The sequence below is a fragment of the Cariama cristata genome, unplaced genomic scaffold (genome assembly GCF_000690535.1).
Source record: "Cariama cristata isolate BGI_N322 unplaced genomic scaffold, ASM69053v1 scaffold6324, whole genome shotgun sequence".
NCBI classification, from domain to species: Eukaryota; Metazoa; Chordata; class Aves; order Cariamiformes; family Cariamidae; genus Cariama; species Cariama cristata.
Genome location: NW_009613408.1, coordinates 43632 through 54783, shown reverse-complemented (window position 1 = coordinate 54783; position 11152 = coordinate 43632). Strand labels below are relative to the sequence as shown.

Here is an 11152-nt window from a genome sequence, read left to right as displayed (position 1 = left end):
ACTCTTCCCCCAGCCTGTAACACTGCATGCGGTAACCCATGGGGTAACCATACGTAACCTCCTCCTTCCCCATCCCTGAAATACACAGTGTGGTTTGAGATCTGCAGCTTTGTATGTGTGTACAGACCCTGCCCATCTCAACCAAATGGTGCACCTGCCTGGGACAGACTGCAGGATCAGTTATGCCTTCCCTGTGTGGCAATCAGTCAGTATGAAAATGATAATATTTAAAATAAAAGCTTATGAGAGAGCACTGAAGGTCAGACAAGCTTGTGTGGCTGTTTCTGCTTACATTGCAGCTGCTTCCCCAGTCATGTTTTTTTTGCTGTTATTATACTTAGATGTATTTTCCTTGCCACTTGCTATTTTTTAATACCACGGTTTCTTTTTCCGCATTTCTTTTCTCAGGCACATTAGCCGGAGTGATTGATTTAGCTGTGGATTGGATGACAGACCTGAAAGAGGGTGTCTGCCTGTCTGCCTTCTGGTACAGCCACGAGCAGTGCTGCTGGACGTCCAACGAAACCACGTTCGATGACAGGGACAAATGTCCCCAGTGGCAGAAATGGTCTGAACTTCTTGTAAGCCAGTCTGAGGTACGGGAGACCTGATTAGGTTGGGGTGACGGCAGGCCAGGGAATGCCCTTTTTTCATACTTGGCTGATGTTCCCTCCAGAGAGGTTCTCTGAAAGAGAAAGCAATGACCTGAGCATGCTGGAAAAAAAAAAAAGAAAAAAAAAAAAAAAAAGAGACATTTCCCCAAGCAATATCTGCTTAACTTGGAAGAGGTCCTGTTGTTTCAACATTGTGTATGACGGAAATTGGAAAACTGCGAGAGCACTCTCTCTTTTTATCAGTATTAAACCAAAAGTGTTTCATAACGCTCAAAACACAATCACCAGGGGACCTGAGCTGCTATCCAATTTTTTTCTTTTAAACACAATTTTATGGGACAAAAAAGATGATCCCTGACAAATACATTTAAGAGGAAATTTTGGGGCTTGCAGATGGTTTTTATGTATTCAAACGCTGTCAGTAGTAGTGGGAACTGCATAAGAACTGCTTGTTATGCCCTTGCACTCAGTTTCTCTACCAGATAGCAAAATGTTCAACAGCAAAATGTTCAACTGCTGCTGAAAGCTCCCTGGGAGACGGCCAAAGTGAGAAATTTGCAGGGGGACAGGACAGGATGGGAAAAAAACTGATCTGGACTGACATGAAACTTGTATTTTAGCATTTTTTTCCCCTACATTTCTTTTTTCAAAATTGTAATTTTACATACAATGAATGCTGTTTCAAAGCAAAGCAGGTGAAAGTTTAATTTTGAAGACAACCAAAAGAAACCTTTCTATATTCCTTTTAGCAGACGATACTTTTACAAAAAATACAAAAAAAGGACATCTTATTTTGAACCTAAGCTATTCAATGTATTGAACAATATTGATCCCATTACAACTCAAATTTTTGGGCAGAATTATTGTCTGGAATCTCTCCTCCTCCCCACTTCTGCAGGTGACTTGACTATGACAAAAACTGAATATGACAGAAAGGTGGGATGAATGTGGCTTCGAAGAGAACTGGCTTAAGTATGTAATGGGGCTTTTAAAAAAGTATCTGGTAATGCAGTTTTGCTAATAATACAAGAAAATATATACTTCCATGGGATAAATAATCTCCAGCCAGGCAATTACAAAATGTGTGACTTGGACAGATTGTCTTGGATCTTCTCCCAATGTGGAGGTAGTCTGGTCCTGCAGAAAGTGTCTGAGAGCATCTTCATCACCATTCAAGTTTATCATTCATGTTCCCTTTGATACCGCTTCAGGTTTACAGAACAAGTAGTACTAGAGGAGAGTGTCTGTAAGTATGTTTAGCCCAGTTTTCCATAGTTCTAATTAACCGCAGTGAAAGTAGTGGGATGCCTGCTGTTCCCAAATATTCCCATAATTGCAGGCAAAAAACTCTGCACAGTTGCCAGTCCATAGTGCCAAGCTTCCCTTTGCCAGAGCTTTGCTACTTTTGCACCGGTCTTCATCAACAGATGGTTTGGGCGGTTGTCTTTGTAACAGTGAAGGAACATCACCCTGGTATAAAGTTGCAGGACTGGGGATGATGCAATTTAAGAGAATAAAAAAAGTGGGAAGGGAAAGAAGAGGAAACTGTTGCAATTGTTGTGGGATGTGGAAATCTTGTACATGTGTTTGACCTGCTGGTACTGTGAAAGGTTGGAATATATATGGAGCACATCCTTAAGAAAATCTATTGCTTGCACTACTTGAAATCAGTGGTCATGACTGTTGTATGCTGGGGCCAGTAAGACAAGTATCAGCTAGGTGGGCACTGTGAAACTTTACTCACTCTGTATTCAAACTGGGCTTCTCACCCCCTTATGTACTGTCACAGTGGAAAAAAAGGTTCATCTTGGCTGTTTTAGGCTCTTTCTCAAAACAAATGGGCCTCTAACACCTGTGGGTTTCTCACTGCCACGGCCTGATGGATGCTGTAAATATTAATAATATAGCTGTCTATTACTGTTACATTGAAGTCCCAGACAAAGCCCAACCAAAATGTGAATATAGAAAGTAAAAATTCTGTTTGGTAGCAGAAGGCTTACCATACGGGCAAGTTTTGCATGGTTCCTGTAGCTGTAGAGGGCTCTAGGAGGGACCGAAATACACTGAATTTGACTGAGTTTCAGGATAATTTTGCCCTTTCTTTTTTTTTGGTATGTTGCTTCACTTTGTGCCTGACATTTGCTTAACAGCCCTATAAACCGGCAGTGCACAGAAGGACTCATGTGGAGTACATTTTAGACAAAAAATATTTGGAACAGTTTCCCTAAAGGTACTCTGGTCAGACATGTCTTCTTTTTTTATAATGACTGTGACTCTTTCTCATCATAGCTGACTACATTTGACATTTTGAGGACTAAGATTTAGATCAGTTCTTCCTTGTGGTTTTGCCGATTTACTGCTGTGATAAACCCTGTACATGTTCTCACTGAGAATTGTGACATTTCCTATGGCATCTCTTGAAAAATGTTTTCATTCTGCTCCTCCTATAAAATGAGCCCAAAGCAGAGTCTTGATATAAATTACTGTGGAAAACATAATAGCACATCAGACACATACCAGGCTATGTTTTCTTCCCTAATCATCGAAGGGCTTCCAAAGAGCAGGTGAAGAGTTGGGGTTTTTTTCGACACGCAAGATTTTCAAAACCTCAAATTCACTGGAGGAGTGGCTGTGTTAAAGCACATCAGATGCCACCCACTTCAGCTAAATCTCTAGCCAGTCTCTAATGACCTGGTCTGCAGATCCAGCTTGGTCCCAGCCTCAGCTTCACTGGAGCCGAGGACCCCATTTCTGCTGCCTTACGCCTATCTAGGGTAGAGGAAAGGACCCTGTACCTTCCATGACTTGTGACACTGGATCCAGCAATGGACTGGATTCCCATCCCAGGGCTTCTGGATCGCCTGTCATGAAGCTGAGACCTGCAAGACAGGGGAGCTCCTCTGTACCTGGAACCCACTTCCCAATTTTGCAGCCTTGAATTTGTCACTCTTGAGGGCCTTAAGGAGACACATTGGTGTGACAACCACGGGAGGGAGTCTGCAAGCTGTGACACCCCCGGTCAATTCAGAGTAGAGCTCTGGGCCTCTGGAGAAAACAAGCATTGGAGGACATCCTGAGAGATGTGGTTTATTCAGTATTCTGAGTTTGTGAGGGTTGTTTTCAACTGTCTTCCATTTGTACCTCAACTGGACCGACACCAGATCTGAAATACTACTCGGTCTTGCAAACTAACATACAAAATTTTGCTTAGTTCCCCAACTTGCTTCATTACTATTGCTGCCACAGCAAGTCCTTTCAGTCACTAGTGGAAAAGGTATTGGCAGGATTATCTCTGCTGATGAGCTTTTTTGGTCTCTGATTCCAGTGTACATGCTTAAGACTTTTACTGATCCAGGGCCTTAGTAGTGACACGTAATGAATGAGAAATGAGCCATTTGCTATAGAGTTACTACTACTTTACTTCCCAAAGGTTTTCTCATTATTAATCCTTAGAAACTGCTGCAACTGGACCTGCAGAATGCCAGATATCTGGAAAATGTAACAATGAGAGTTGTCCCAAAGGATAAGACTGAACTGGCCATATAGACTCTTGTGGGGTCCTGCCACAGTGCTGTAGGTGTATGTGTGATAGCAGTAACGAGCTGACATAGTTTTCATATGACTTCTGAGATGTGAAAGAAGAAGTAAAAAGAAAGTTAATTTGACTGCAGTGAATTTAGAAGCAAAACTGCAGCTTTCACTCAACATTGCAGGGGCAAATTGTTGTAATGGCGTTGATCTTCTTTGGAGTTACTCCAGGTTCACACTGACAGGAGAATTTTGCCCTGGGGCAACATATCCAGAGTTTTCTCTAGAGGAAGAGTAAATATTGTCATAGCTGTTTGTAATTGAAAGCACTAGGAGAAGACATTCATGAGACTGTCTTCAGCTGTAGCAACAACGATCCATGGTTACTACAGACAGATGTCAATCACTCTAAGTGTGGGATCCATGACTGCTTAGTCTCAGGGCATTGGGGGATGGCATCGTATTGCTGTTATCAGCAAAGCCAGCTGCTAACTTCAGCAAGCACAAGAGGACCTTAACAAATTGCTCTTCTTCCAAATATATCCATAAGGGTAAGGGCAGTGGTTCCCTTACTGTTTTTTCAATTGGACAGAGACCTGGAAAATGAGGCTAGCAAGCATCCGTTCTGTTAAAGGCTGATTCCTTGCAGGCTTGCAAACAGGGAGACTTCTCAGCTCTGGGTTTTTTATGACTGGGAACTGGGCTTGGCCAGCTCTGTTAACTGAAGACACAATACAACACAACTGATTAATGCCTGTTTCCTCCTCGATTTATCATAATGTTGATATCCAGGCTGCTGTCCTGCAGAGCAAAGACAGGGGCCCCAATGTTCTTGAGCAGCTGGGATTGCATCTGGTAGGAAGAGTTCACTTGGAGGTGAAGGATTCATACCAATTCAGGCACTGAGGTTCATCTTGTTTTCTATTCTGTAGTGTCATGTTGCTAGAGGAGATTGTTTGAAGGCTGAAGCTCCTTGTATCAATTCGACGCCTCTGACTAGATTCTCTTTTGTCTGTGTAGGTGGGGTTTTTGAAATGAATCTAAAAAATTATGCTTGTGAAAAGGGAAGTGTATTCTAAGGCAGATTTTAACAACAGTTTTTGACTTGACCACTGGAGACAGGTAGAAAGCTTGAAGGTCGCTATTGACTATGCTTTCATTATGGCACTGCACAGTCAACCATTGCTAATGATCATTAGCATTTCCATTCTGTCAGTAAAGTAAAGCTATTCAATTTGAAGATAGGTTTTATTATTGACTGGAATGCTTTTAAAATATCAAGGCAAAAATGACTGATATGTGTCCGAGTGGATCTGCCAAGCTATTGTACTTTCAAATGATTTTCAACCCTATCCTAGATAGCATCATATAGAAGGAAAGGCTTTATTTATGGTTTTACCCTTCCCGTTTGTGAACTGAAGTGGCTACTGAAATACACAGGGACGTCGTTGGAAAAGATCAGCATCTGCATGTAGAGCTGACCTTTGAATACCAGCCCACAGAAAAAGCTGTATCAGCGTCTTATCCCCTGTAACCTGCCATAGGGTGAACACAGCAGATTCCTTCATTAGGTGCTTTTTTATTACCAATTACTTTTGCCCTTATGACAGATTTGTTTGACATTTTGGAACTTTCTGTGGTTGGCTTGGCGTTTTAGTGCTTCAAAGATGCACCTCTATTTAAGGTGTTTGGGTCCCTTGTAAATAGACTGTGTGGACTGGGCTGGGTATATATTAGTATGCTGCTGTTTTCCATGAGTAATAAAATTGTTGCAGTATATAAAAAGTTATTTGTCCTTCCTGAGGAAAAGCAGCAGCTAGCATGTAAATGAAAAGACCAGACTCCATGCCACCACGATCCCTAGAAGAACTGTGAGATTTACCAACCTGCATTTGTCTAACAATGTTTGTTACTGTTATTTTTCTAGGGTGCAAGTGCTTACATTCTAAACTATTTTCTATACATTATGTGGGCTCTGTGTTTTGCTTTCCTGGCAGTCTCCCTGGTCAGAGTGTTTGCTCCCTATGCCTGTGGCTCTGGAATCCCAGAGGTGAGTTTCTCTTTGTGGATGAACATCCGAATACCAAACAAAATAAAGAAATGATTAATTTGCTGCTTTTTCCCAGTCCAGAACTGTACTATGAGATAGCATAGGAAGAAGAAGATTGTCTTTCCAGCTCATCTACCTTCATTCCTTTGTCCAATATGTCTTTATGGTGCCCATATAAATTTTTCATAGTAGAAAATATTCAAATGCCACTGTGACAGGTTAATGTACATATTTCTTCGTTGCCAGAGCCTGAATTAAAAATCAATGGCTCCCAGTCATCACTTTATGGACTCCAAGTTTTTGTGGCTGAGACACATACTCACTAAAAGATTGTATAGAATTTTCCTTGGATGAAATTACTTGGGCCAGTTACAAAACCAGTTATTTTCCAGGCTAGGCTTTAAATAAACCCTAAATGTAATGAAGAGGGAGGGCTACAAAGCAAAGATTTCCTAAGCTACTGAAGATGCAAGACACCCATCACTGGAGATGTCTGAAGCATTTGGTGTCCATCTTCTCCAAATTGTGTCCTTGTACACAACATCATGCTGGCATGACAGCATTATGGCAGCCAAAATCCCTAACTGATTTTCAATATTTATATATTGAGCCTCAGTCTCTATTTAAGTTGTTAAAATGAGGAACCCTGTAACTCAAACAGCATAGCTACTCAAAATTTTTAAAATCAGGGCAGACTTTTGTTAAAAGTGCTATAGAATCACTAGGGTTATTACTTAGGAATCTGGCAGACAGAATCAAAAGCCCAAATTTTAGAAATCTTGGCGTAATTTTTTTCTTCATCTCTAGGAAAAGCATCCAAATGTTCCATAGCCAATTAGGAAAAAGAAACCCCCCAAATAATTAAAAATATTTAAATTATTTCCATATTTCAAAGTAGTCACATGTGTGGGTTTGTTACATGTTTGATATTATCTGTAAGTGTTTTTAAAAAGTTTTCATAGTTAATTGTAAATCTAGCTTCCACGTGGTAAATCTCTCATGTGAGGTGATGCTTGACCCCGCCCATTTCCAGGGCTAAAGTCCAAACCCAAATCCCACCCTGCAGCCTGTGTGTCATGCACATACATTGTGCTCTATTCTAGCCACTCACATGCGAAATTAAAAGGAAATGAGTAAAACCAAGATATCTTCGATTTTCTCATTTCATAATACTTGCATGTTTTTATGGCATGGCCATTCCAAATATTTAGAATTTTTTTTTTCTTGCTTTAACTGGGAAAAGTCTGTGGTTGTTTATTTGCCTTTTTTCTGCTTTGTTAAAGTTGAGTCTAGTTTAACTCTGATCCTGTAAGCCAAGGAGCTATGTAAGAGTTTCATATTTCTATTGATCTCTGTGAGACTCCTTACCAACGCAGGGGACCACCCATGACAACAGTGAAAGCGTGGTCTGCTTAACTCCTGTGCAGATATCGCTGTGGGAAAGTTGCCCTACCTACGGTTTCTTTCTCTCCACGACTGTCTCTTTTCAAGCAGTTTGCAATTTTTTAAACTCCGCTGGAGTTTCAACTCCATTTGCAAGTTCAGAGTAGAAAAGGTTTCTTTGGCTCTTCAACATGTTCTTCCTGCTTTCCAGATAAAAACCATCTTGAGTGGGTTCATTATTAGGGGCTACCTGGGAAAGTGGACACTTTTAATCAAAACAGTCACCTTGGTTCTGGTGGTATCTTCAGGCCTCAGCCTTGGGAAAGAGGGGCCCTTAGTCCACGTGGCCTGTTGCTGTGGAAACTTCTTCAGCAGCCTCTTCTCAAAGTACAGCAAGAATGAAGGAAAGAGACGAGAGGTGAGGTTGGCTCACATCATCTCTAATTTCCCTGTCTGGGTATTCGGTGTTTCAAAGGACTCATGCCTTGTACATAAATATTTGCTTTGTAGGTGCTTTCGGCTGCAGCTGCCGCAGGAGTTTCTGTTGCCTTTGGGGCTCCAATTGGAGGAGTGCTTTTTAGTCTGGAAGAGGTGAGACCTGGCAGTTCACTTGCTTAATAAATATATTTCCATTTGATACCTTTTTCTAAGATTCCTCTTTATTTTTTCAAATATTTATATGCTTGTTTTTCTTCTAAAGCAAAAATAATCTTTGATTTCTAGTAATAAGAAATAACCAGGTATTTTAGCCTAAACTGAGTAGGAGGAGAGCACTGGTTTTCTGGAAACAAATTATTCAATCTGGAAATGTATCCAGATGCTGAGGCTTCTTCAGTTTTCAGCTTGCTGCTGCATGGGCCAAGCTGTTGAGCATCATCTCTTATCATTTCTAGCCAGCAACTCTGGGTTTAGATTTATCGATTTTTAACTGGTTTCTGCCCTCTATCTGAAATCCGAAAATGCCTTTTCTGATACCTTTGTGAACATGTTCCGGCTGTGGTAAGGACTAGTGCTCCCAGTGAGGCCAGACGTAGTCACAGATGAAACACATGGTGATGGCAATGAAAGCAAACATCCTCTGTTACACTCAGTGAAGTGTTTATGGTCTCTGCTTGGTTTTAGGTCAGCTACTACTTTCCTCTGAAAACCCTCTGGAGGTCATTTTTTGCTGCTCTCGTGGCTGCCTTCACACTGAGGTCCATTAACCCTTTTGGAAACAGCCGGCTGGTCCTGTTCTATGTGGAGTATCACACCCCCTGGTACATGGCCGAGCTCTTCCCTTTCATCCTGCTCGGTGTCTTTGGTGGGCTCTGGGGGACCCTCTTTATCCGATGCAACATCGCCTGGTGCAGGAGGCGAAAAACCACCAGACTTGGGAAATACCCAGTCCTGGAGGTCATAGTGATAACGGCTATCACTGCCATCATCGCCTACCCCAATCCCTACACCCGGAGGAGCACCAGTGAGCTGATCTCGGAGCTCTTCAATGACTGCGGTGCCCTGGAGTCCTCACAGCTCTGCGACTACATCAATGACCCAAACATGACCCGGCCAGTGGATGACATTCCCGATAGACCTGCCGGCCCCGGAGTCTACACTGCCATGTGGCAGCTAGCCTTGGCTTTGGTGTTTAAAATTGTCATCACGATATTCACTTTTGGCATGAAGGTAAATCGGGGACAGGCGTGGAAGCTGTCGCAAGCACAAGGCACAGATGGGTTGCCATCAGTAGCTGTGGTCTTTCTAGCAGGACTTGCATGCCCCTGACCTACACCCAGCCACGCAGGTGTCACTGAGAATGGCTGCTGGTTCACCTGCCTGCCAGCACTTTTCTCTGTGGGCCTCCGTTGCAGCAGAGGGATGAGCCCTGCTCTTCCACCTTCTAGTCATCTGCAGTTTCATCAAGTGAAAAAGAAATCTGGGTGGGAATTTAAATTGTTGCCAATAAGCAAATTCAAGAGGATTCTCACTGCAGCTGTCTTTCAGCTCTCTCAGGGATATGGACCACTTACATTGTTGTTTGTCTTGTTGGATTAACATCTTAATGTGCCCCAAGGTAGCTATGCTCAGGGAAGTAATAGCTTTGAATTTACCGATTCACACATTTAAAACCTCTCAAAGATATAAAAGTAGCTGAAGAGTTCTATTTCTGAATCTTTTTAAGCACTGTAGCTTGGAAGAAAAGAGAGAACGAGTGGGAGGACTGACAGATATATCATTTGATTATTCTGGATTTGCAACTTTTTCCTTCCACTTCTCTTCCCCACAAATAGGTGATGAAATGTCTAAGAATAATTTATCCAAGCTTCAATATATACAAAGCTATTTGTGGCGAGTTATTTACATATCCGATTGCTAGAGCCCATATAAAACACGCATCTGTCTGCCTACTGCTCCCATTATCTGAGCATTTAGTTCTGCACCTGATTGCAGCAGATGATAGGAAGTTTTTCCAAGTTATGTACTGTATGTTATGCCACAGTCAAAGCTAAAGCATCTCATCTTTCCCCTAAAAACTGAGCTGGAACTGAGGATCCACCTTTTAGAAGGCCTGTTACCCCAAAACTAGTAGGAAGTTGTTGGAGTTTTGACTTACTTTCACGTTTTCTCCATTTGGGACATCCCTGATGACAAGAACTACTGAATGGAAGAAGGTCACTTAGGACCAGTAACTGAGTCCTGCTGATTTCCTGAGCAGGGAGAATGAGTTTAAGAGCACAGGTGTAATGTTTCCGGAGAAGGATTTGAAATGAGATGCCCTTCACTGCAGAAAATTATTTGTGCTGGCACTGGCAGCCAGTTGCTGTTATGCCTGGTCATTTGTTTAAAACCTTCTGAGTTTTGTTCTTTATTTGATATTCTTTACTTAGTCTATGTATTTAAAGTTTGTTAGAAACAACTGACAGTTTCAACTATTACGTAAAAGGACAAAACAGCTTTACCTATTACCAAATCTAGAAGGCCCAATCCAATTGTATTAGCTAAATTAACACTATATGGTGGGGGAGATAGCTCCTTCTATTATCAGACCTAACGCCCCTGGGCCATGCCGAGGTTGTTAGTTTAGTTGTCTAAGAAGCTCAATGTATATTTTCAGAATTAAAAAAATATAATCACCCTTCCTCTCCAAAAATAGCAAAAACTCCATGCAAGCCCTTGCAACAGATCTGAGTTGTCTTCTCCACTAGGAAATTTGTTTCCAACTTGACATGTGCACCTGATATCTAAGAGGAAATGCACTTAGCCACAGCAAAGTGATTTTTTTTTTTATTTCAATCCTGTTTTTTAATGATTTGTGACTTGTCTGTGTAGCAGACAACAAAGTAATGACTCATAAAGCTTCCTGGAAAATATATAGCAAACTGACATGAAGAAATAGCTGCCTCTGAGCAGCCAGCCTCCTTTCTCTAAATTTTTATTCTGCGTTTGACATTTAATTTAAAATCTGCTCTGATTTAGCATGAAAGAGTAGTAATAAAACCATAAAGTATGCCGTGTGATAGAGGGTGAAATCAAGATCTTCTTTTCAGTTAAGCTTATTCTCAAGCCCATGACAGAACCATCAGCAGCTCCTGAC

General features: G+C 41.6%; 1 protein-coding gene across 2 annotated transcripts in view; it reads left to right on the top strand.

The window, feature by feature from the left end:
• Positions 1-410: 410 nt before the first annotated feature.
• The window catches only part of CLCN4 (chloride channel, voltage-sensitive 4), a 20394-nt gene continuing 9652 nt past the window's right edge, over positions 411-11152 (top strand). The window contains exons 1-5 of one of the 2 annotated variants that reach the window (XM_009698999.1): positions 411-596; positions 6070-6192; positions 7787-7993; positions 8086-8166; positions 8698-9243. In XM_009698999.1, coding sequence (XP_009697301.1) covers positions 447-596; positions 6070-6192; positions 7787-7993; positions 8086-8166; positions 8698-9243 — 1107 coding nt within the window. In that variant the 5' untranslated portion in view covers positions 411-446. The remainder of the gene's footprint in view (positions 597-6069; positions 6193-7786; positions 7994-8085; positions 8167-8697; positions 9244-11152) is intronic. The other variant, XM_009699000.1, reaches the window with a different exon arrangement.